The sequence below is a fragment of the Bos grunniens genome, chromosome 4 (assembly GCF_055505025.1).
Source record: "Bos grunniens cultivar Pamir isolate PY7600 chromosome 4, Bosgru_T2T1.0, whole genome shotgun sequence".
NCBI classification, from domain to species: domain Eukaryota; kingdom Metazoa; phylum Chordata; class Mammalia; order Artiodactyla; family Bovidae; genus Bos; species Bos grunniens.
In genome coordinates this window covers 108,387,933-108,415,242 of record NC_141168.1, presented here as the reverse complement: position 1 = coordinate 108,415,242, position 27,310 = coordinate 108,387,933, and the positions used below count along the sequence as shown (strand labels likewise).

General features: G+C 39.4%; 1 protein-coding gene and 1 long non-coding RNA gene across 16 annotated transcripts in view; one reads left to right on the top strand and one right to left on the bottom strand.

The window, feature by feature from the left end:
• Positions 1–3,113, top strand: part of CASD1 (CAS1 domain sialic acid O acetyltransferase 1) — a 54,509-nt gene extending 51,396 nt beyond the window's left edge. For all 13 annotated transcript variants that reach the window (XM_086397857.1, XM_086397856.1, XM_086397850.1 and 10 more), the window contains one exon: positions 1,671–3,113. In XM_086397857.1, coding sequence (XP_086253983.1) covers positions 1,671–1,937 — 267 coding nt within the window. In that variant the 3' untranslated portion in view covers positions 1,938–3,113. The remainder of the gene's footprint in view (positions 1–1,670) is intronic.
• Positions 1,355–26,447, bottom strand: LOC147374654 (uncharacterized). 3 transcript variants are annotated; one of them, XR_015163005.1, is made up of 2 exons: positions 26,308–26,447; positions 1,355–1,471 (listed from the first exon to the last, which is right to left on the bottom strand). It is a non-coding gene; the product is annotated as an uncharacterized LOC147374654 (long non-coding RNA). The 3 variants fall into 3 exon arrangements; XR_015163006.1 differs by lacking the exon at positions 26,308–26,447 and adding an exon at positions 26,175–26,302; XR_015163007.1 differs by lacking the exon at positions 26,308–26,447 and adding an exon at positions 26,162–26,292.
• Between the last annotated feature and the right edge of the window lie 863 nt (positions 26,448–27,310).

The window sequence follows — 27,310 nt, the reverse complement described above, 5'->3', positions numbered from 1 at the left end:
AGAGTGCTGAGTAGAGTTCCATGGTATAGTAGTTATTTGTTTTCTGTTTTATATAGATTAGCGTATATATGTCAGTCCCAGTCTTCCAGTTTATCCCTACACCCTCTTTACCCGCTGGTAACCACAAGTTTGTTTTCTACATCTGTAACTCTGTTTCCGTTTTATATATACGTTCATTATACATAATGAAGTTCTTTGACCTTTTCCTTCACTCAGTATCAATCCATCTTGTGTCCGTCCATGTTGCAGCAAATGGTGTTATTTCATTCTTTTATATGGCTGAGTAATGTTCCATTATAAATATGTACCACATCTTCTGTATCCATTCCTCTGTTGGACGTTTCGGTTGCTTCCATGTCCTGGCTATTGTAAATACTGCTGAATATTGGCGTGCATGTCTCTTTTCAAATTGTGGTTTTCTCTGGATGTATGCTCAGGAGTGGGATTGCTGGATCATATGGCAGCTCTGATTTTAGTTTTTAAGAAACCTTCGTGCTTCCTCCATAGTGGCTGTACCCAGTTCACATTTCCACCAAGTGTAGGGGAGCTCACTTTTCTCCATACTCTCTCCAGCACTTATTGTTTATAGATTTTTTTGATGATGGCCATTCTGACTGTTGTGAGGTGATACCTCATGGTAGTTTTGATTTGCATTTCTCTAATAATTAGTGATGTTGAACATCTTTTCATGTGTTTTTTAGCCAGCTGTATATCTTTTTTGGAGAAATGTCTGTTTAGATCTTCTGCCTATGTTTTGATTGGGTTGCTTTTTGATACTGAGCTGCATGAGCTGTTTGTATATTTTGGAGATTAATCCCTCGTCAGTTGCTTCATTTGCAAATATTTTCTCCAGTTCTGTAGGTTGTCTTTTCATTTTGTTTATGGTTTCCTTTGCTGTGCAACAGCTTTTAAGTTTAATTAGGTCATATTTGTTTATTTTTGTTTCTATTTTCATTACTATAGGAGGTGGATTGAAAAAGATCTTGCTGTGGTTTATGTCAAAGTGTTTTTGTGGTGTTTTCCTACAAGAACTTTATAGTGTCTGGTCTTACATTTAGGCCTTTAATCCATTTTGAGTTCATTTTTGTGTTCTAATTTCATCCTTTTACATGGAGCTGTCCAGATCTCCTAGCACCACTTACTGAAGAGGCTTTCTTCTCCCCATCATGAGTTCTTGCCTCCTCTGTCATAGGTTAGGTGACGGTGGGTGTGGGTTTGCCTCTGGGCTTTCTGTCTTGTCCCACGGATGCATACTTCTGTTTTTGTGCCACTGCCATTTTATTTTTGTGCCACTGCCATTTTATTTTTGTGCCAGTGTCATGCTGTTTTGATTATTGTATCTTTGTAGTATAGTCTGGAATCAGGGAGCCTGATTCCCCAGTTCCATTTTTCTTAAGATTACTGTGTCTGTTTGGGGTCTTTTGTGTTTCCATATAATTTTTCAGATTTTTTTGTTGTTGTTGTTCTAGATCTGCAAAAAAAATGGCATTGGTAACTTGACAGGTATTGCATTGAATCTGTAGTTCACTTTGTGGTGTAGGCATTTTGACAATAGACTTTTCAAGGCCAGTAGTGAAACAATTATGCTATCATATGTTTTAATTAGGAAAACCTATAATACATTTATGGACTTTCTGAAAATACCTAACTTGAAATATTTTTCCTTCCAGCTGTTTATTTGCCAATATCACATATGGCTGGCAGCAGACACAAGGGGTATCTTGGTCCTCATACCTGGAAATCCTATGCTCAACATTATTGTCAGCACTTTCATATTTGTTTGTGTGGCACATGAAATTTCTCAGATCACTAATGATCTTGCACAGATTATTATTCCTAAAGATAACTCATCTCTGTTGAAAAGATTGGCATGTATAGCTGCATTTTTTTGTGGACTCCTCATCTTATCATCCATTCAAGATAAATCAAGACATTAGGATTCTAAAAACTTAAAACTCTTCAGGTTAACTTTGAACCTACCTAAAGGAGAACAGCATCTATCTGGAGATGTATTGTAAATGTATATGTAAATAAAAATGTGTGTGGCAAGAAGATAGCTCAGTGACATCTGTTGAACATGTGTGGTTGTATATTTTGGAAATGTACATATACAATGTGAATTACTGAAAAAAATTGAAGCAGAGTGCATCATATAGGATTGCATGTGAAAAGTCTTTTCTACTGGATCTACATTTCCATTTATAAGTGATTTTAAGTTAACATATGAAGGCAGGGAAATAATTACCTTTCCAGTAAAAAATACAGATAATTTAATTAGCTTAGTAACACCATTGAGTGTTTTGATATTTACTAAATTTATGGTAATAAAAATTGTATGCACCTGTATTCATCATGGAACTTCCTACTTCATCAAAAACTTTCTTACTCAAGAAAGATTGCAGTGTTGTTTCCTTATATGTGCAATGATGTGGAATGACAAACGGTATGTCTTTTATTGTTCATGTTCTGATATTATGTTCCCTGATATGATTTTTCTTCCTAACGGTGGTTTTCAGGTATATAAGCCTAAAATCTTTGTATACTTTGTCCCAGAGTTGTTCTATGCTCCATGACAGGGTTTTGTCATTGATGCTATTGTAGCTTTTTATAAAAAGGCCAAATTTTCTTTCCAGTCCAAACATTTACCTGTTTCCTTTCCTTGAGCTACACCAGTGTAATACCAGTTACCCTGTGGATTCATCACATACGCTTTCCCCGATCTAATTAGTTTTTGTATATTATTTCCAATGTTTGGAAGCTCTTTATAACCATTTTGGTATTTCCTATTACTCCCTCCTATTTTAAAAAAATATATATATTTATCAATCTAAATGTGTGCAGTGTAGTAAAGATTCAAGGTATTTTTGAGATGTATAAGTAGAATTTTAAGTAAACTGGTCACCTTGGGCAGTGTTTGTTTTTGGTTCTGTTATAGGCTTAACTGGTAGAGGTATAAATTTATTTATCTGTTGTACAGATTTGATTACAGATTTTAATGTTTTAAAAATTGCACTTGTTTGCTGTTACTGTGTATGGGGTAAAATATTTTTTGTTCATGGTATATGAAAATATGGAATAATTTAAACAGTAAATAAACATTCTGTGGATGCTTATTTTTATATTGTAAAGTATCAATTAAACTATGTGGTTTTTTTTAAAAGCTGGATCCATTAATGATTGGTTCAAATGTCTAATTCATTTCCTCAGTTTAAATTTACTTTTTTAACCTCAGCATATATGGGTAAGTCACAGTAATAGTTAAAGAATAATTTAGTTATCAGTGCTTTAGAGGATAATCTGTCCTTTCTGCTCATGAGTTAAAACATTGTTTTATTAGTAATGTTACTTGAAGATTTAAAAAATTGGAGTATTTCTTTAGCACTGGATTTATGTGCTAGTGATATATTTCCATTAATTGAGGAGTGCCTTTCAAACAGATGTGTGCTCTTTCTTTTTCTCTCTTCTTCTGCCCTTACTTAGTCTTTTGACATTTCCCAGATAGACAATTGTAATGATTCATTGCTCTGCTTAGGCTTATAAGTAGAGAATAGTATAGTTATAAATCAAAAACTTCCAAGTACTCTGATCACATTATTCTTGCTAGTGTGGCTTGCCAATGAGTAGAGTGCATTTTAATTTAGCTTGTAAGTTTTATCACCTGAGAAAGATTCTTCCTGATGAAACAACTGAAAAAAAAAGATGACCAGTATTTGTTTTTTAGAAGCATTTATATCTTCTAATAGTGATACCCAAGTGAATATAAGTTTTCTTCCCTATTTGAACTCAAGCCTAAAACTTAACTGGTGAGCCGTATTTCTTCTTCACAAGTTTTCATTTAATGTAGATATAAAATAACACAGTGACAGATAAAAATTAAAATAATATTACATTTGTAATTAAAATATTCTATTTGTATTTGATTTTTTTAATGAGTCTTTACAGATAAGAGGTTGTTGTGCTCTAAGTTGCCACAATGTTAGCATCTATGTATGGTATGTTTTAATATTTTTTTCTGCATTGACTCACATAATGATTATCTGCATTACTCATTCATACCATTCTTCAGAGAAAGATGTTTAACAGAATATTTAGATATGCTAAAATTTAAAGAAAATCACAGGTTCTCTGAAACTCAGAGTTTCTATAAATTACATCACATCGAAAAATCTGTCCTCTGGCCTCAGAAGGCACTTGCCTTACTCAGTCTACCCAAGTCTTCCCCTGTTGCCTTTGTGAAACCTTCCCATTTGTAAATTCAGAGCCTTGTGATACACCATATTAACAAATTGAAAGATAAAAACCATGTGATAATCTCAATATATGCAGAAAAAGCCTTTGACAAAATTCAGCACCCATTTATGATTAAAGCTCTTCAAAACATGGGCATAGAAGGACCCTACCTCAACATAGTAAAGACCATATGTGATAAGCCTACAGCAAACATTATTCTCAACGGTGAAAAACTGAAAGCATTTTCCCTAAGATCAGGAACAAGACAAGGGTGTCCACCTTCCCCACTATTATTCAACATCGTTCTGAAAGTCCTAGTTAAAGCAGTCAGGGAAGAAAAGAGGAATCCAGATTGGAAAAGAAGTACAGCTCTCACTGTTTACAGATGACATGATTCTGTACATAGAAAGCCTGAAAGACAGTATCAGAAAATTACTAGAGCTAATCAGTGAATTTAGAAAAGTTTCAGGATACAAAATCAATACACAGAAATCACTTGCATTTCTATATACTAACAATGAAAAATCAGAGAAATTAAGGAATCAATCCCATTCACCATTGCAACAAAAAGAAATATCTAGGGATAAACTTACCTAAGGAGAAAAAACTGTACACAGAAAATTATAAGACATGAATGAAAGAAATCAAAGACAACATAAACAGATGGAGAGATAACCCATGTTCCTGGGTAGTAAGAATCAATATTGTGAAAATGATTATACTACCAAATGCAATCTGCAGATTCAATGTGATGCCTATCAGACTACCAATGACATTTTTCACAGAACTAGAACAAAAAAGTTAACAATTCATACGGGAACACAAAAGACCTCGAATAGCCAAAGCAGTCTTCAGAAAGAAGAATGGAACTGGAGGAATCAAGCTTCCTGACTTTAGATCACACTACAAAGCTACAGTCATGAAGACAGTATGGTACTGGCACAGAAACAGAAACATAGAACAATGGAACAAGATAGAAAGCCAAGAAATAAACTCATGCACCTATGGGCACCTTATTTCTTACAAAGGAGGCAAGAATATACAATGGGGCAGAGAAAGCCTCTTCAATAAATGGTGCTGGAAAACTGGACAGCTACATGTAAAAAAAATTTGAACACTTTCTAACACCAAACACAAAGATAAACTCAAAATGGATTAAAGACCTAAATGTAAGACCAGAAATTATAAAATTCTTAGAGGAAAACATAGGCAGAACACTCAACATAAAGCACAATCCTCTATGACCCATCTCCTAGAGTAAAAGAAATAGAAACAAAAGTAAACAAGTGGGACCTGGTTAAACTTAAAAGCGTTTGCACAGAAAACGAAGCTATAAGTGAGGTGAAAAGACAACCCTCAGAATGGGAGAAAATGATACCAAATGAAACAACTGACACAGGATTAATTTCCAAAATATACAAGCAGCTCATAGAACTCAATACCAGAAAAACAAACACATTTCTCCAAAGAAGACATACAGGTGGTTAACAAACACATGAAAAGACACTCAACATCACTCATTAGAGAAATGCAAATCAAAACTACAATGAGATATCACCTCACACCAGTTAGAATGGCCATCATCAAAAAGTCAACAAGCAATAAATGCTGGAGAGGGTGTGGGGAAAAGGGACTGCTCTTGCACTGTTGGTGGGAATATAAATTGATATAGCCACTATTGAAGATGGTATGGAGATTCCTTTAAAAGCTAGGAATAAAACCACCATATGACCCATCCCACTCTTAGGCATATACCCTGAAGAAACCAAAAATTTAAAAGACTCATGTATCCCATTGTTCACTGCAGCACTATTGACAATAGAACATGGAAGCAACGTAGATGTCCATCAACAGTTGAATGGATAAAGAAGTCCTGGTACATATACACAATGGGATATTAGCCATAAAAAGGAACGCATTTGAGTCAGTTCTTATGAGGTGGATGAACCTAGAACCTATTATACAGAGTGAAGTAAGCCAGAAAGAGAAATATCATATTCTAATGCATATATACGGAATCTAGAAAAATGGTACTGAAGAATTTATTTACAGAACAGCAATGGAGAAACAGACATAGAGAATAGACTTATGGACGTGGGGAGAGGGGAGGAGAGGGTGAGATGTATGGAAAGAGTAACATGGAAACTTACATTATCATATGTAAAATAGATAGCCAATGGAAATTTGCTGTGTGGCTCAGGAAACTCAAACAGGAGCTCTGTGTCAACCTAGAGGGGTGGGATGGGAGGAAGATTCAAAAGGAGGGGATATATGTATACCTGTGGCTGATTCATGTTAAGGTTTGACAGAAAACAAAATTCGGTAAAGCAATTATCATTCAATAAAAAAATAAATTATTAAAAAAATTCAGAGCCTTCACATAAAACCATTCACTGTACCTATGAAATGAATCCTATTACTCTAGGTGCTAGTATAAAACAGCATTTCTATCCTACCATTCCATTGTAAGACAAGTTGCCAGTTAAAATTTTTTAAATGGGTGAATATTATTTCAAATGTTAGAAGGCTTTTAAGCATTGTAAAATTAACTTTAACAATAAGCATATATATGCTTGATTATTATATTTTTTAACTAGATTGTAAAAAATATTCAATACATGTGTAAACTATTAAGCCTATGAAATAGACCATAGGACCTAGGGTAGAACCTTCATAAAACAGACTTAATAAAAGACAGTTTGTCAAGGAACATAGAACTTCTAGGAGAATGCCTCTTCTGCTTCAGATGGATAAAAATGGGAAGGACAATCTAGTAAGCCTGAGAGCCAAATTGGAATTTTTTTTGTTGAGCAGTATTAAATCATTAATACACTGTCATTTTGACCTACAAAACGGGACTCAACAGCTTCTCTTGATTAAAACAACTTGGATAGTTACCTCCAGAATTGATTTTGACACCAAAAATTCTAAATACTCATGCTTGAAAAGCATCTTTAAATCCATTCTGATATTTTAGTGAAGTCACTTCTAGTGTCTTATATGCTACACATTAGAATGATAAAACTTGCTTAAAAGTTAGATTGATAAGGTAGTATAAGAGACTATTTTCTAAGAGTAGAGTTGAATATATTATGAGGTATAAATTATCTAATAGATTAAGAAATAAGATTTAAATTTCTGTGATTAAAAATACTTCCAAACAAAAGTCCAGGACCAGATGGCTTCACAGGTGAATTGTATGAAACATTTAGAAAAGCATTAACACCCTGATACCAAAACTTAACAAAGATACCACCAAAGAAAGAAAATTACAGGCCAGTATCACTGATCAACATATAGACAAAAATCCTCAACGAAATCCTAGCAAGCCAAATCCACCAACACATTAAAAGGAACATACACCATGATCAAGTAGGATTTACCCCAGGAATGCAAGGATTCTTCAATATCTGCAAATCAATCAGTGTGATACACCATATTAACAAGTTGAAGAATAAAAACCATATGATCATCTCAATAGATGCAGAAAAAACTTTGACAAAACTCAATACTCATGATAAAAACTCTCCAGAAAGTGGGCATAAAGGGAACTTAATATAATAAAGACCATATACAACAAACCCAAAGCTAGCACCATTCTCAGTGGTGAAAAGCTGAAAGCATTCCCTCTAAGACCAGGAACAAGACAAGGATGTCCATTCCCTGCCACTTTTTTTCAACATATTTTAGAAGTTTTAGCAACAGCCATTCAAGAAGAAAGACAAAATGGATCCAAATTTTAAAACTCTCACTTTTTATACAAAATATATATTTTTATACAAAATTTTATACAAAATTATTTGTGAAACACTTTAAAATACCATTCTAAAGTATAAAAATGAAGTAGATCAACATTTTAAAAGGAAATGCTTGCCTGGAAGTGATTGTCATGTGCAGGCAAAATCTTCATCCTTAAAAGTAATCATATTTTAAAATTCAGCTGATTGTATTATCATTTACTTCACTAATACCTGGGCTTCCCAGGTGACACTAGTGGTGAAGTATCCACTGACCAATGCAGGGGGTCCAGGTTCGATCCCTGGAGGTGCAGGGAGACCCCTGGGGGAGGGTATGGCAACCCATTCTTGCTTGGAGAATCCCATGGACAGAGGCTCCTGGTGGGCTGCAGTCCATAGGGTCACAAAGAGTTGGACAAGACTGAAGTGACTTGGCATGCACGCCCTAATACCTAGCGGTCCTATTCCATAGAAGATATTTGATAGAATTGTTTTTTAATTTTCTTTCTTTTTGGCTATGCTGGGTCTTCAGTGCTTCACTGGGGCTTTTCTCTAGCTGTGGTGAGTGGGGACTACTCTCCCTGCAGTGTGTGGACTTCTCATTATGGTTGGCTTCTCTTACTGTGCCTCCCAGACTCAGTAGTCGGGGCACACAGGCTTAGTTGCTCCACGGCATGCAAAATCTTCCCAGACCAGGTGTTGAACCCAAGTCCCTTGAATTGGCTCACGGATTCCTAAGCACTGGACCACCAAGGAAGTCCCTTGAGAGAATTTTTTAATAATGAAAATTGCTTAAAAGGATCATAAAAGTATTAATAATTTTTTCTTAATTCTGAAGCTACCACAGATGGATTATTTAATTTTTTTAATCTCCACTGCCAAAATAATAAACCAGAACTTAGCTGATGGTGAAAGTTCTCCATGTTTATCTCTTAATATGAGTTCCAGCCAGACCAGTCTTCAGATCAGATCAGATCAGATCAGTCGCTCAGTCGTGTCTGACTCTTTGCGACCCCATGAATCGCAGCACACCAGGCCTCCCTGTCCATCACCAATTCCCAGAGTTCACGGAGACTCACGTCCATCGAGTCAGTGATGCCATCCAGCCATCTCATCCTCTGTCGTCCCCTTCTCCTCTTGCCCCCAATCCCTCCCAGCATCAGAGTCTTTTCCAATGAGTCAACTCTTTGCATGAGGTGGCCAGAGTACTGGAGTTTCAGCTTTAGCATCATTCCTTTCAAAGAAATCCCAGGGCTGAGCTCCTTCAGAATGGACTGGTCGGATCTCCTTGCAGTCCAAGGGACTTTCAAGAGTCTTCTCCAACACCACAGTTCAAAAGCATCAATTCTTCGGCGCTCAGCCTTCTTCACAGTCCAACTCTCACATCCATACATGACCACAGGAAAAACCATAGCCTTGACTAGACGAACCTTTGTTGCCAAAGTAATGTCTCTGCTTTTGAGTATGCTATCTAGGTTGGTCATAACTTTCCTTCCAAGGAGTAAGCGTCTTTTAATTTCATGGCTGCAGTCACCATCTGTAGTGATTTTGGAGCCCAGAAAAATGAAGTCTGACACTGTTTCCACTGTTTCCCCATCTATTTGCCATGAAGTGATGGGACCAGATGCCATGATCTTCGTTTTCTGAATGTTGAGCTTTAAGCCAACTTTTTCACTTTCCACTTTCACTTTCATCAAGAGGCTTTTTAGTTCCTCTTCACTTTCTGCCATAAGGGTGGTGTCATCTGCATATCTGAGGTTATTGAGATTTCTCCCAGCAATCTTGATTCCAGCTTGTGTTTCTTCGAGTCCAGCGTTTCTCATGATGTACTCTGCATATAAGTTAAATAAACAGGGTGACAATATACAGCCTTGACGAACTCCTCCTATTTGGAACCAGTCTGTTGTTCCACGTCCAGTTCTAACTGTTGCTTCCTGACCTGCATACAAATTTCTCGAGAGGCAGATCAGGTGGTCTGGTATTCCCATCTCTTGAAGAATTTTCCACAGTTTATTGTGATCCACACAGTCAAAGGCTTTGGCATAGTCAATAAAGCAGAAATAGATGCTTTTCTGGAACTCTCTTGCTTTTTCCATGATCCAGCGGATGTTGGCAATTTGATCTCTGGTTCCTCTGCCTTTTCTAAAACCCCGCCATTCCCGAGGAAGTAGACTCCTTAAGATGACAGTGCAGAATGTTTGCCAAGGGGTGACCACCCCATGTCCAAGGAGCCATGGCTGCGTGGGCACAGGAGGGCCTAGAGGAGCTATCCCATGTTGAAGGTCAGAAAGGGTGGAGGTGAGGAGATACCCCTCATCCAAGATAAGGAGCAATGGCTGTGCTTTGCTGGAGCAGCCGTGAAGAGATACTCCATGCCCAAGGTAAGAGAAACCCAAGTAAGATGGTAGGTATTGCAAGAGGGCATCAGAGGGCAAACACACTGAAACCATACTCACAGAAAACTACTCAATCTAATCACACTAGGACCACAGCCTTGTCTAACTCAGTGAAACTAAGCCATGCCCGTGGGGCAACCCAACATGGGCGGGTCATGGTGGAGAGATCTGACAGAATGTGGTCCACTGGAGAAGGGAATGGCAAGCCACTTCAATATTCTTGCCTTGAGAACCCCATGAACAGTATGAAAAGGCAAAGTGATAGGATACTGAAAGAGAAACTCCCCAGGTCAGTAGGTGCCCAATATGCTACTGGAGATCAGTGGAAAAATAACTCCAGAAAGAATGAAGGGATGGAGCCAAAGCAAAAAGAATACCCAGCTGTGGATGTGACTGGTGATAGAAGCAAGGTTCAATGCTGTAAAGAGCAATATTGTGTAGGAACCTGGAATGTCAGGTCCATGAATCAAGGCAAATTGGAAGTGGTCAAACAAGAGATGGCAAGAGTGAATGTTGACGTTCTAGGAATCAGCGAACTGAAATGGACTGGAATGGGTGAATTTAACTCAGATGACCATTATATCTACTACTGCGGGCAGGAATCCCTCAGAAGAAATGGAGTGGCCATCATGGTCAACAAAAGAGTCTGAAATGCAGTACTTGGATGCAATCTCAAAAACGACAGAATGATCTCTGTTCATTTCCAAGGCAAACCATTCAATATCACAGTAATCCAAGTCTATATGCCCCAACCAGTAACGCTGAAGAAGCTGAAGTTGAACGGTTCTATTAAGACCTACAAGACCTTTTAGAACTAACACCCAAAAAAGATGTCCTTTTCATTATAGGGGACTGGAATGCAAAAGTAGGAAGTCAAGAAACACCTGGAGTAACAGGCAAATTTGGCCTTGGAATATGGAATGAAGCAGGGCAAAGACTAACAGAGACCAGTGTTACTGTTCCCCAAATGTACTATTCTTTAGTTCCCACTCTTTCATCCACCTAAATCCAACTTTTTTAACATAGAATTTAAACTCCACATCCTCTGTGAAACTAACAGTTTATATTCTTTTCAACTGTTCTAGCATTAATTACCTGGTTCCATTATATTGTCCTTTTTTTCCACTCCTTCAGTAAGGTTGCAACTCCAGTGTCAAGATGGATATAGTCATGTGCTATACACAAAGTAGGTCTAGAAATGCTTGGCCATCAGTTAAGGAGTTCTGGTTTTACTTCTGCTCTCTTAAAAACAAAATTCCTCTATCTCTAGCATTCCCAAAGCTACTGCTTCATTTATCTTCTCCTACAGACCTGAATTGCCTCTTGTCAAGATCAACAAGTGCCTCCATATTGCTAAATCTATTGATCAACTCTCTTAGTTTCCACCCTACTTAACCTATGTTCGACACAGTCGATTCACTGCCATCTCTTCCACTGTGATTCCAGGACGTCACCACTTCCTGCTTTCTCACCGCCTCAGCAGCCGTTCCGTCACAGTCCTAGAAACTAGACCCTCCTCATTCTATCAGTCTCTGAACTCAGTCCTCAGAACTTCAGGCGATATTACTTGAGGAGTGAGTACAAATAGTCAAATGGCTTTAAACATTATATTTGGATGTATTTTGATGTCTACCAGCCAAATTTATGTCTTTAGTCTGAACTTCTTCCCTGAAATTCAAATTTAGATACCTGAATATCTCTATTTGAATATTCAAAAGACATCTCAAACTTAACAGGTCTAAAACTAGGCTTCTCCACTACTGGCCACAAACAAAAACACCTATAGTCTTTTTTATTTTTTTAAGAGGCCTAGCTTTTTTTCCTTTTCTGCTGTGCTGGGTCTTCATGGCTGCATGTGGGCTTCCTCTAGTTGCAGTGCCTGGGCTTCTCACTGTAGTGGCTTCTCTTATTGCAGAGCATAGTCTCTAGTTGTACGGGCTTCAATAGTTGCGGCAAGCACAAAAACACCCACTGTCTTTTTCTCAGTAAATGGCAACTACATTGTTTAGTTGTTCAAAAAACTTTGACTCTTATACTTTTTGTTTTATACTTTAGTAAATCTTGTCATTTTCATCTTCAAAATAGATCCATAATTCAGTAACTCAACCACTTTTCAGCATCTCCAATGTGATCACTCTGTTCCAGAAGTCCGCTGGCTCTTTCTTGGATTATGGTACTAGTCAGCTTTTTTCTTTGTAGGTCTGCCATACTTACTCTTTTTACACACCTATGCTTTTCAGCTTCCATCTTGCCCCTCCTTAGAACATACTCTTTCGAGGACAAGTTTTTTATTTTACTCCCTATGGTATCCGCAGCTCCTAGAATAATACCTCATAATTATTTGCCAAATGAACTAATTAATAAAAGCTACAGAAATAGTATCAAGTACTAATCCCATACAGGGCAGGTGGGCAGCCCTGCAAAATGATGAAAAGGAAAATTATTTTCCCAGCTGCCGCCTTAGTGATTTGGACAAGAGGCTAAAAATATGCTTTATTTGAGTTTTAGGATATTGATTTGAATACTGTTATAAAAAATTTAACCCACTTACGTGGTCAGATAAAGAATGAGTGCAAATAGTCACATGGCACCTAACCTGTGACTCTGCAGCAAAGAAGGGTTTTTGTGTGGCTTCCCAGGTGGCACTAGAGGTGAAGAATCTGCCTGCCAAAGCAGGAGATCCAAGAAACCTAGGTTCGATCCCTGGGTCAGGAAGATCGCCTGGAGTAGGAGACGGCAACCCACTCCAGTATCCTTGCCTGGAGAATCCCATGTGCAGGGAAGTCTGGGGGGCTACTGTCCATGGGGCTGCAAAGAGTCTGACAGGACTGAACAAGTGAGCCTAAGGGTTTTTACAGCCTTGATGGAAGCCACTTGCATGCCTGAGTGCTAGCCATGCTAGGCAGAACAGGCTCTTACTTGCTGTGCATTCTACTATTTTTCATCTTCTTGCTTTATGCTGGGAAAAATGTCAATTGCAATTTGTCATTGTACTTATGCTATTATATTTGTTGTAGTAGCGGGAATTATTTGGAATCCTATCTCCACCAAAAGTGGAAAATGAACAGATAAACTAGGAAGGCTATATATTTTAAAAAGAGATTGTGCTTTTTGTGGAAGTAAAAAATATTCTTCTGTGTTCAGACAAAATGTGACTGTGTCATAAAACTACTTAAAAATACTACTTCAAAAACCATTATGAAATCAACTCTACGAAAAACTATTGCCAGTACATAAAAATGTATATGTGGGTGCCAGTATAAGTAAAACTCAGATTAATGAATTAAATGAAAGCCTGAAATTTTAACAGGACTTTAATGAAAACTTATTAAATAATAAATACTGTGAAATTCAGGTATATATTAACTGAAAAAATTACATCAGAATATGTAACAGATGGTAAGGTTTTAAATCATATCTATTGAATGTAGCAGAAATTGCATGCCAAAAAAATAAGCTTTGAAAATAGAAGGCTAATGAGGAAAACTTATCTCCCTCAGTATATCAAGATATGGCCACCTAATTATATTTGTGCTTACGTTGAGAATTCTAATGTAACCAACTCAGAAATATACCAATGTCCTATTCATTATAAGAAAATGATATACTGATTGATTGAGGAGATCCTAAAGTTTGATATAGGATGAATACAGTCATTGATACCATAAACTGGGAATGTTTGGTGGCTTATTTTATGGACAAGTCAGTATTTTCTTTGATAAATTGGATTGTACCATATGGGAGCCTGCTATATAAAAAGAGGTTACATGGCATTGTACTTAGAGTTCTTTAAAACTTTTGAAAGAGATTAAAATTTTTTCATAAGTCAAGAGAAAATGACCGTTAGCCTGGTTTCAAAGACTGAAATAAAGATGGCCTGTTTTGATTGGCTCTTCAACTCATCTTACCAGTTTGAATATTTCTCTGCAAAGACATTCAAAACTGATTGAATATATGACTCGATTTGTTCATTCTCAGGATAGCTGAGATTTGGAGAAATGTATTTGGCAACATTTATTCTGGTTCATTTTCTTACACTAAAAATGGTTTCTACAGAAGGAACAGTTGGCACCTACGTTTCCAAAATTATAGGGTGGAAGACTAAATTCTAGAAAACCTTTTCTTGTTTCAAATTTTATAAAATGTAAAAGCACCATTTGTTTTCCTTTTTATATTAATAGTGACAGTACAAGTGAACTATGAGGGGAAAGTGCAAGTTATATGGCTGCCATTCAATATGGTCCCCAAACCTAAATTTGACTAAATTGCAAGACCTGAGTCCTAGGTAACACCAGGAATAGTTGTTTTAAAATATAAACATTATACAGGTATCTTATCCATTATGAAGAATTTGGGGAACTATGAAACAGGACGAAATGAAATGCTTTGTCTTTAAAGGATTCAAAGATAAAATTTTACTAAACATCATAATGGAAAAAAATCTGACATTTTTACATCTTAAGAAAAAATGGTACCAAGATTCTTTTTCCAAATTCAAGGTAAACCAACAAAGAAAACTTCTGCATTTTTTATTTTCAAATTTAAAATATCTCCAATATTATAAACATGTTATATTACATGCTTACAGCATCTTACATTAAAAATAAAAAGGTTTTCTGGTAGTTTGGGGTCTTTTTTTCTTTAATTCTTAGCTTTCTTGACTCTCTAATCAAAGTACTTGATTTTTGACCATAGTTTTTTCATAACTAGGTCAGTATGTTTTGTTTTGTCTCATAAATCATAGGATCAGTGTGAGTTGCTCAGTCATGTCTGACACTGTGACCCCATGAACTGTGGCCCGCCAGGCTCCTCTGTCCATGGGATTCTCCAAACAAGGTAAATAAAACTGAGAGCATCTTCTATGTTCTCCTCACCTCCCCTCAGAAAACAGCAGCCAACACTTTCTCCTGTGTTTCCTCCTTCAGTGGAAGGTAGCACCATCCTTCTTTCTCCCCAGTGGAAAATCTAGGAATCATTCTCAACTCTTGTACCTTTCTCATACATTCCATGCAATCCATTTCTTAAATCCTTTTCAGTCTTCACATTTCTCTTCTCTCGTTGCCACCGCCTCTGTTCAGGCTCTTATTATTTCTCCTCTAGACTTTGGAAATATCTGGTTTTGCTTTTATCTTTACCTAGATCATTTTCTTCTTCCTTTCTCTTTCAGTGTTGCATATTAAATCAGATTCTGGCCAATGAGGTCAATGAAATTAAAATCTCATAGGGTAGATGAAGATTAGTATTTCTTATATGTTCTGCAGCCACATATTGTAGAATGTGGCTAGGCTGACAATCAGTGTCGGAGAAATTTCAGAAGTCTTTGCCAGTCTTTGTACAAAGTCTTCATTATCTTCAAGATAGTTTGTCATTTCCTTCTCCAGGGGATCTTCCTGACTCAGAGATTGAACCTGGGTCTCCTGCATTGCAGGCAGACTCTTTACCATCTGAGCCACCAGGGAAGCCCTAATTAAGAGGATCATACTGTACTCTGTGAGACTAGACTAGATAGGTTTGGGGTAGCAAGATGAGTTTTTTCCTAAGTGATTCAGGAGAAAAATAGTGACAGCCATCTCTGATGTAGAGAGGGTAAACTAGAATTAAGAACCCACCTCACCTCCTTCCATCTCAGGACACTATCACTAAGAAAAAATCATGGAAAAACATTTACTTGAAGACCAAAAGGTCCAGCACTTTCAAAACACATTCACGCACAAGGGAAACAGCTGGAGCACTTAGAGATTGTGAAATTTTAAAGGGAAACTGTAGAAAAGTAATGTGTGGGCATACAATGGAAGGAGTAGGAATTGTGTTGAAACAATTGGATGTATAGACACATTAAGCTCTAGGTGTTAATGTGGAATATATAGATTAATAGAATATAAAACAAATATTTTAATTCAGAAAATATTAGAATAAGGTAATATTTGATTCACATTGCTAAGGAAAGATAGACATAGTCTTTAAATAGTCCTGAGACAACTGCTTAATTGTGGGAGTGTATACATGCATGGGTAATCACTCAGTCATGTCTGACTCTTTGCAACCCTATGGACTGTAGCCCACTAGGCTCCTCTATCCATGGGATTCTCCAGGTAAGAATACTGGAGTGAGTTGCCATTTCCTACTCCAGGGGATCTTACCAAACCCAGGGATTGAACCTGAGTCTGAATGGGGGCAATAAATTCCCTTTCTTACTCAAGACTGTATATTGTCACTCTGTTTATTTAACTTATATGCAGAGTATTGGGCTGGGTGCGAAATGCCGGACTGGAAGCGAAATGCTGGGCTGGATGAAGCACAAACTGGAATCAAGATTGCCAGGAGAAATATTAGTAACCTCAAATATGCAGATGATGCCACCCCAATGGCAGAAAGCAAAGAGGAACTAAAGAGCCTGTTGATGAAGGTTAAAGGAGAGTGAAAAGCTGGCTTAAAACTCATTCAAAAAAACTAAGATCATGGGATACAATCCCATCGCTTCATGGCAAATAGACAAGGAAAAAATGGAAACAGTGATAGACTTTATTTTCTTGGACTCCAAAATCACTGTAGATGGTGACTGCAGCCATGAAAATAAAAGATGCTTGCTCCTAGACAGCCTATTAAAAAGCAGAGATATCACTTTGCCAACAAAGGTCCATATAGTCAAAGCTATGGTTTTTCCAGTTGTCATGTACAGACATGAAAGTTGGACCGTAAAGAAGGGTGAGCACCAAAGAACAGATGTATTCGAACTGTGGTGCTGGAGAAGACTCTTGAGAGTCCCTTGGATTGCAAGGAGATCAAACCAGTCAATCCTAAAGGAAATCAACCCTGAATATTTGTTGGAAGGACTGATGCTTAAGCTCCAGTACTTTGGCCACCTGATGCAAAGAGCCAGTTCATTGGAAAAAACCCTGATGCTGAGAAAGATTGAGGGCAGGAGGAGAAGGGGATGACAGGGGATGAAATGGTTGGATGGAATCACCAACTCGATGGACATGAGTTTGAGCAAGCTCTGGGAGTTAGTGATGGACAGGGAGGCCTGGCATGATGCAGTACATGGGGTTGCAAACTGTCGAACATGATTGAGTGACTGAATAACAACTCCATATATCAAAAGATATTTAAGGTGATTAAAGGATTTAAAGACATACAAAAGAAGAAGTAGAAAATGTACATTAAAAAGTCCGAGCTCATACTGCTCACCACCCAACAGGTCAATTAATTGAGAGATGAGTTGCTAGGGTAAGGAATAGTGACCTTATTTGGAAAGCCAGCAGAGTGAGAAGATGATAAACTATTGTTCAATGAACCAATGTCACAAAAAACCATCTTTTCTGATTTAGAACTCAGGCTTCTTTGATAGGGGGAAGGGATAGTTAGGGAATTGGGATGGACAGGTATACACTGCTGTATTTAAAATGGATAACCAACAAGCACCTACTCTATAGCACAGGAAACTCTGCTCAATGTTATGCAGCAGCCTGGATGGGAGTGGGGTTTGGGGGAGAGTGGATACACATGTATATACATGGCTGAGTCCCTTCGCTGTTCACCTGAAACCATCACAACATTGTTGGTCAACTATACTCCAATATAAAAGTGTGGTTTTTTTTGTTTTTTTGTTTTTTTTTAAGTTCAGAGAGAGGTGAAAAGGAATACTGGGATCATCAGGAAGAGAAGGTATTCACATTGTGACAGAGGGAGGGTGAGTTCCCAGGGTCTCCATGCCTCACTGAAACCTGCATAGTCCATTCCCCTACGAACAACCCTCTGCTCCATTCTGTAACCCATTAAAGTTCCAAGAAATGTTAAAAAAAAAAAAAAAAAGAATTCAGGCTTCTTTTATATTAAAACAGGGTGGGGGAGGTAAAATCGTAGACAGGATGTGTTAATTTCTTACTGCCTAAGACTGTTCACAGGTGGGCCTGGTCAGCATGTTTCCTGTGAGCTAGACAAAACTATTTTAACTCAACACTCACTTCCTGGGAAGCAGGGTTCCCAGAGATGCGCCATTATGTATAATTTAGGCTTATAAGCAATATCCCTTTAGTGGTTAATTTGTAATTGAATACAGAGTTTCTTCCCTATTACAGTTTCCACTGTCAATGATCCATTTCAGACTCCTGTGGGAAAAGGGACAAAGATCTCCCTAATTCCAGCTGAAAAGGGATGACAAAAAGGTGATTACAAAATGCAATTGGTCAACCTTGAACAGAAAATATTTCTTAGAATCTTTTGATCAGTTCAGTTCAGTCACTCAGTCGTGTCCGACTCTGCAGCCCCATGAACCGCAGCACACCAGGCCTCCCTGTCCATCACCAACTCCCGAAGTTCACTCAAACTCACATCCATCAAGTCAGTGATGCCATCCAGCCATCTCATCCTCTGTTGTCCCCTTCTCCTCCTGCCCCCAATCTGTCCCAGCATCAGAGTCTTTTCCAATGACTCAACTCTTTGCATGAGGTGGCCAAAGTACTGGAGTTTCAGCTTTAGCATCATTCCTTCCAAAGAACACCCAGGGCTGATCTCCTTTAGAATGGACTGGTTGGATCTCCTTGCAGTTCAAGAGACTCTCAAGAGTCTTCTCCATCACCACAGTTCTAAAGCATCAATTCTTTGGCGCTTAGCTTTCTTCACAGTCCAACTCTCACATCCATACATGACCAATAGTACCGTCATATTTCCTTTTTCATCCACAACTATCTGAATCTAGTTTAAGCCCTTAGCACTTTATTGTCTAATTTAATTGAACTTGGGGTTTTGGTTCCTGGTCCCAACACATATAAATTCCTATGCCATTTATTTGGACAAAATTAAATATGCTGACCCTTCTCTAGCTACAGTGAAATTATAATGAACATTTGGCTTTTTTTTTTTTGAGAGAGAGAGCAAGGTAAAGTCTAAGAGTTCACAAACCCACTGCTCTCCAGGCCTCTCAGAAATAGGGTCATTTTTTCTCAAAAATATACAAGCAACTCCTACAGCTCAACTCCAGAAAAATAAACGACCCAATCAAAAAATGGGCCAAAGAACTAAATAGACATTTCTCCAAAAAAGACATACAGATGGCTAACAAACACATGAAAAGATGCTCAACATCACTCATTATCAGAGAAATGCAAATCAAAACCACTATGAGGTACCATTTCACACCAGTCAGAATGGCTGCGATCCAAAAGTCTACAAATAATAAATGCTGGAGAGGGTGTGGAGAAAAGGGAACCCTCTTACACTGTTGGTGGGAATGCAAACTAGTACAGCCACTATGGAGAACAGTGTGGAGATTCCTTAAAAAACTGGAAATAGAACTGCCTTATGATCCAGCAACCCCACTGCTGGGCATACACACTGAGGAAACCAGAAGGGAAAGAGACACGTGTACCCCAATGTTCATCGCAGCACTGTTTATAATAGCCAAGACATGGAAGCAACCTAGATGTCCATCAGCAGATGAATGGATAAGAAAGCTGTGGTACATATACACAATGGAGTATTACTCAGCCATTAAAAAGAATACATTTGAATCAGTTCTAATGAGGTGGATGAAACTGGAGCCTATTATACAGAGTGAAGTAAGCCAGAAGGAAAAACATAAATACAGTATACTAACGCACATATATGGAATTTAGAAAGATGGTAACAATAACCCGGTGTACGAGACAGCAAAAGAGACACTGATGTATAGAACAGTCTTATGGACTCTGTGGGAGAGGGAGAGGGTGGGAAGATTTGGGAGAATGGCAACGAAACATGTAAAATATCATGTAGGAAACGAGTTGCCAGTCCAGGTTCGATGCATGATGCTGGATGCTTGGGGCTGGTGCACTGGGACGGCCCAGAGGGATGGTATGGGGAGAGAGGAGGGAGGAGGATTCGGGATGGGGAACACATGTATACCTGTGGCGGATTCATTTTGATATTTGGCAAAACTAATACAATTATGTAAAGTTTAAAAATAAAATAAAATTGGAAGAATAAAAAAAAAAAAAAAAAGAAATAGGGTCATTTTTGGACGATAGTGGTATTGCTTTTTATCCCAGTGTGATGAATCCATGGCTCACTCCAGCCAGCCTGACAGATGAATGCATGGTAAACAGTAGCATGTGTGGCCCTGTCCACCTTGCAATCAACTGATATCCAGGCCCTTATTCTCTCTGGACGTTAGGAAGGACTCAGTCTCCAGGTCGGAAAGGATGTAAAGCAACTTCAGTTGGAAAGGCTACTTCCGGTGGAAGCAAACTCATAAGCAGGGGTTGTTGTAGGGTCCAAGGTTTTAACATAATTGGCAATTTCTAGGTCTTTAGAGCATTTAGAGATTCTCCCACCCAGGCAAACACCTGGAATGGCTGACCACACCATATTCCAAAGGGGCTTAGTTTAAGCCCACTTCTAGGAGCCACTCTGATCTGTAGCAGGGCCACTCTTGAGGCCTTATCCCAAGTTAAATTAGTCTCCTGACATTTTAGCAATGCTCCTTTTTAACAGATGACTCATTTTCTTGGTTTTTTTCTATTGATTGTGGTCTCCGAGATGAACATAGTTTCCAATTAATTTGCAGCCCTTTAGACAGCTGTTTGATTATACTGGAGACAAACGCAGTCCCACCGTCGTTATGAAGGGCATGAGGCAATCCAAATCAGGGAATAATTTCCCTAAGCAGGACTTTAACCACTTCAGAGCCTTTTTCTGTCTGGATGGGATATGCCTCCACCAGCCTGAAAAAGTACCCAAAACACTGGCAAGTCTATGAAATTTCCCGCAGCTGAAGGCATTTGAGTAAAGTCTACTTGCCAGTCCCCAGTGGGGCAGATTCCTTTGTGTTGAGCCCTCATCTGGGGAGATCTGACAGCAGTCTTCAGTTATTTTTAAGCACATTTCATGCAATTCTGAGTGACTTCCTGGATGGTCTTTTGTAGGTTGCTGTCTTTCCATCATGTTTGATTCTTTGCAACCCTATGCACTATAGCCAGCCAGTTTCCTCTGCCCATGGGATTTCCCAGGCAAGAACACTGGAGTAGGTTGCTATTTCCTTCTCCAGGGCATCTTCCCAACCCCAGGACTGAACCCACATCTCCTGCATTTGCAGGCAGATTCTCTAACTTTGAGCCACCAGGGAAGCCCAGCAGAATATTACTCAGCCATGAAACAACAATGAAATAATGCCATTTGCAGCAACAAGAATGGGTCTAGAGATTATCACACTAAGTGACCTATAACAGATAGAGAAAGACAAATATTATAACCTATATATGGAATTTGGAAAAAAGATACAAATGAACTTATATACAAAACAGAAATAGACCTGCAGACATAGAAAACAAACATGGTTACCAAAGCGAACGGGGAGGGGGAAGGATAAATTAGGATTATATGTTAATCCTAATTAACATATAATCACTACTTTATATAAAATAGATAACCAACAAGGACCTACTGTATAGCACAGGGAACTATACTTATTATTTTGTACTAACCTGTAAGGGAAAAGAATCTGAAAAAGAATACATGTGTGTGTGTGACTATGTGTGTGTATAACTGACTTACTGCTATACACCTGAAACCAACACAACATTGTAACTCAAAGTACGTTTCACTTTTAGAAAGTAATGAAAGGAAAAAATGGCATTTAGGTTTGCATCTTCTTTATGCAGTCATTGTTCCCTGTTGTTGAACATTTTAAAAGCAACATCTACCAACTGAGAAAGGTTCACTCCAAATGCACCATTTAATGTTTGCAACTTTCTCCTAATATCTGACACTCTTTCCCCAAAAAAGCAGTCAAATTTACCCTTCTCGTATTTTCAGGAGTCTCGGGATCTATATCAGGATAGTGTCTGTAACCTGATCAATATTTTTCAAAAATTCAGAGGTGAGGCAGAGCAGCAGAACTGCCTGCAGGTCCGTTCTTGGGCCACGTGGCCCTTTGCAGCACCAACCCACCCAGTGTGCCTGAGCCCCGACACCACGGGAGTGCAAGTGGAGACCCCGTCTTCCTGGAGCCCGGCCCTCCTTCCCCAAAAGCAGCCAGGCCTGCATGTTGCACTACATGAGGCACTTGAGGATGGAAAGAAATCTGATTCCTCCCAAGAGAGAAATAAGCCCTTTAAGTTTGTCCTGGGTGCTGAGTGAGCAGGAAGTGATCTGAGGCTGAAATGAAAGGGTTGCTCAGATGCCTTTGGGTCACAAGGCTAAGCCATTTCCCCAAACTATGCCTACTGTGCTGCTGAGAATCCAGGCATCATCCTGGTCTCTGTGGGAGCTTCTAAAACTGGAATGACTGGAATGGTCTCCTTCCTGGGCTCCCCATTCTTGGATGTGCCTTAGAAGGATCTGGTTCCTCCAGCTATGCACAGCGAATCTGCAGGTAGCTTTTCCTGATGTTCCACTACTCTTTGTAGAAACATCTTCCCTGGCTGACTCTGTTCTGTCACTGGCTTTGCTCATCCCTTTTCTCCTCACATGGGTGTTGACCTGAACCACGGGCCATAGATCTCGTTGCTCATTTTAGTTTGTCTTCATTTTGAGGTGAAGATTGAGTTTCAGTCTTTTTTGTTTCCAGTTAGGGTTTTAGTCAAGTATTAACAGCACAAGTTATGGGTTAACTTTAGAACAGGAATTGGTATATGTGTGTGTGTGGGGCTGGGGGGAGGTGATGCAAGAATCTGTATCATATTTTTTTGGATGACAGTTTTATTACATACTAAACATTCTTGTTGCTGTTGCACTTCAAAGCGCACTGCAAAGTAGATCTGAGGTGCTTTTGAGGGCCAAGTTATTCTCCAAGTTTAGAGATGTCTTTGGGTTGAATTAGAAGCCCAACCCAAAACTAAAATGGGAAGGGGGAGAGTCTTTGCCTCTACTGTCCCACCCCTACCATCCCCTGTATCTGTCCCCAAGCCAGCAGGGACCTCTGAAGCCTTCTTCACAGCCTGGTTTTTCTAATGGATATTCATGACTCTTATAATCTCATAACCATCCAGGCACCACTTCTTAAATTTTAAAAACTTTAATTGAAAGTTAAATTGAGGGTGCTGTTGTAGACACTTAACACCCAAGAAAGCCCAGCCATCATGACAAATCCTGTTGCCTCAAGAAAATGACGGTCATCACAGCTTCAGCATCTCCTGGTTTTTATGCTCGGCAACCCCTACTGATCTCAGAGTTCCCTGGCTCCTCCTTGCCCCCCACCCTTTCACTGTCCTGTGTAGTGATTTGGTAAGAGCAATTGCTGTCTACTCCCCCTGTCCCCAGAGGCTTCCCAGGTGGCACCTTGGTAAAGAATCCACCTGCCACCGCAGGTTCAATCCCTGATTCGGGAAGATGGCAACCCACTCCAATATTCTCGCCTGGAGAATCCCATGGACAGAGGAGGCTGGCAGGATACAGTCCATGGGATTGCAGAGAGTCGGACATGACTGAATATGCACGAGTGCACACGTGCACACACACATATGAGTTTCAAGTTTTATTATAGCAATAAAAATGGTTTATGCTGGCTTAAAAAAAAAAATGAGGCATCTTTGTTTTTTGCTGAATTTCCTAAATTTTGTTCAAACCATTTTGCTCTGGTACCTCGTTTCAAAGTCCTGCCAAGATGAACTTATGACAGAGCTCCAATAAGGGCATTCCTCACTCACAGGGGTTCCGATTTGGCTCAGTCGTGGGCACTGGCACGTGTGCTTCCTGTGTGCCTTTTGGGTCTATTAGGCAGAGCTGGTACGCTTCTTCCCTGGCCTTATCAATGACCTTTCAGTTCCTGTTAGCATATCTTCCCTCTAAGGAGGGCTGCCATCTTTCCAATTAAACAAGTCTGAGAAAGGACCGTGGATTCATAGAAACCCGGGTGCCTGCCATTTGTATTAAAACCTCCTACAGAATATCAGCACCAGGGAGATTGCCCTGGTCCAAGATGGCTCCTGGCCCAGACTGAGTGCCTTGTGCAGTTAAAGCTGGTGCCAGACTAGGTCTCTGTACCCCAGGAACTAACACAGATTTTCCAATTGACTCTCTGAGAAGGTGGAGCCAGTCTGACCACTTCCTAATCCCCAGTGTAGGGAACTGGGACTGGACAGGATTGGGAGGCAGGGCTTCGTCTGTGGCTCAGTGGTAAAGAGTCTGCCTGCCAATGTAGGAGATGCGAGTTCAACACCTAGCTCGGGAAGATCCCCATGAAAAGGAGGTGAAACCCACTCCAGTATTCTTGCCTGGGAAAACCCATTGATGGGGGAGCCTGACAGGGCTACAGTTAATGGTGTCACAAACAGTCAGACACAACTGAACAACTAAATGACAAAACAAAGAACAAGAGGCACTGGAAGTGGTGGGTATATTGGCATAACAGCTGGAGGAGCTGGGACGGTCAGCTCAGCCAGAGCTTGGAGCAAAATATCCTCACCCTCATCCCCCCACTTTTTTTTTTTCATATATGACAGGTTTTCCCTTGGGGCTTCCCTGGTGGCTCAGATGGTAAAGCATCTGCCTGCAATGCAGGAGACCTGGGTTCAATCCCTGGGTCGGGAAGATCCCCTGGAGAAGGAAATGGCAACCCACTCCAGTATTCTTGCCTGAAAAATTCCATAGACAGAGGAGCCTTGTAGGATACAGTCCAAGGGGTTGCAAAGAGTCAGACATGACTGAGTGATTTCACTTCACTTCTTTTACCATAAAGGTGACGACTGTCTGGCTTTTCTGATGTAGTAACACAAATGCCACACATAGAGGATTTCATCATTCTTCTTCCCTGTTTCTTCAAAGAATACTATAGAGCCATTCAAAGGCCACTATAAAACCATAAACAGCAATTGATCATCTCTAACCATTAAAAGAATGCCTTTTTCCCTTGACATTAGACAGCCAGGCTGAATTCTGGGATGGGGTTTTCGGTGATATTAGGAACCAAGTGGAAACTTTATCTTCTCCCTGAGAATATCCCGCTTTCAGACAAAAACAGATAGGTTTTTTGTTGTTCCTTTCCTCCATTTGACATTAGTCTGTAAATAAAAAATGGTATCAAGACAAAATGAAAAACCTGAAGACCAAACAGAAAACCCTAAATAAACCCTCAAATTTGGTCTCAGGGTTTTACATAATGCAAGAAACATTAACCCCACGGCAACATGACTCCTCGGAGAGCTGCTGGATCCACACCAATGACACAAGAAGCCACAAATGATGTGCTTGACCAGCAAGGGTGAGAATACGAGGTGCACAGGATCCCAAGGTAACCATGCCTCAAGCCCTTGTTGAGAGCCTACCAGGGATTGTTGCCACCCATTGTTACAACCAGAAACCTTCCTCTCCATCGTGGGTTCATAGCTGTAATCACTTACCCAAAATGTGCTTCAGAGAACTTGCTCTAGGAATCGTGGAAATATTCCCCATTTTTAAAACACAGAAATACAACAAACAAAATAAACAGCACGCACATGCTAGCATCCAAAGAAACAAAACACCTGTTCACAAATCAGGTAAAAGTCCAAGAACTATTTTCTCTTTCCAACAGGATGCTTCCCAGTGGCCCTAGTGGTAAAGAACATGCCTGCCAATGCAGGAGAAGAAAGAGATGCAGGTTCAAAACCTGGGTGAGGTAGATCCCCTGGAGGAGGGCGTGGCAACCCACTCCAGTATTCTTGCCTGGAGAATCCCATGGACAGATGAGCCTGCTGGGCTACAATCCATAGGGTCGCAAAAAGCTGGACATAACTGAGGTGACTCAGCACACACACACCCTACTCAAATAGAAAACAAGTTTGGTTTATTCCAGAGGAGAAAACCCAAAATGGAAGAGAAAGAACTTCTCGCATTTTCACATACCAGAGTGACTTACTCTACTGTACTGAGTCCATATTTCCTGGATATTGATTCCCGGCTCCCGTTGCCACGCCCTGGGGCCGCCAGTTCCATTTTGGTAATCTTGAAGGGAAGACCCTCAGGGCAAGCAGCCCTGATTAAGGTCTTACCTGAAAATTCCCCAACTGAGACTGACTGCCCACCAGCAGCAAGGCTCCCGACTGGCTTTGTCAATTTGTTAACCAAATCCAAGTTCATACTTCCCACCAAAGCCAGGCAAGTAAATCAAGAGTTGCTGGTCACGTTATAGTGACTTTATTTGGAAAACCAGCAGACTAAGAACATGGTGGGCTAGTATCCCAAAAAGCCATCTTCCTGGTGAGAACTCAGGCTTCTTTTATACTGAAGGGGGTGGAGTTAAAGTCCTGGTTCCGCCCAAACCCCAGAGGGGATGTGTTAACTTCCCCTTCCTCTAACTGTTCACAGGTGGGCCTGGTCAGGATGTTTCCTGTGAGCCAATGAAAGGTACTTTAGCTAAATTCTCATTACCTGGTAGGCAGCGTTCCCAGAGATGGGCCATTATGTATATTTTAAACTTATAGGCAATACCCTTTTAGTGATTAACTTGTAACCGAAGACAGAGGTTATTCCCTATTGCAAGTAAATATCTCAAGATGAGAAAAGATCTACTAAGATCTAGGCAAAAGATAAAACCAGAATTGTTATAGTCCATTACATAGAAATGTCAAACCAATATGCCAGAAGATATTATATAGGAAAACTACAAGCCAGAAAATTTTAGAACATGAGTACTGGACAAAAATGTAAACTAAGGTATTTTCTGAATTTCAGTTGGCTCCTGATTAATTCTATACAGAAGCCACTTCATTCAGATACCCTGATGTACATTACAAAAATCATTTAACTTGGAAGAACATCAGGAAATCACAGGACTCAAAGCCAGGCTTTCTATGGATGTTTGTCAGGAGTTAGGGGAGGGGAGGATTAATTTTAATGGCCACAGTGTTTAGTTTGCCTTTCTTACACATTTTCCAGACTAATATTAATTAAGACTAGGTTATACTGAGCAGAAATTTGGAACCTAAATGGCCCATCTGTCTGAGAGTACATATTCCACTTTTTTTTTTTTCCCTGAAGAGAATCTTGGCCAAA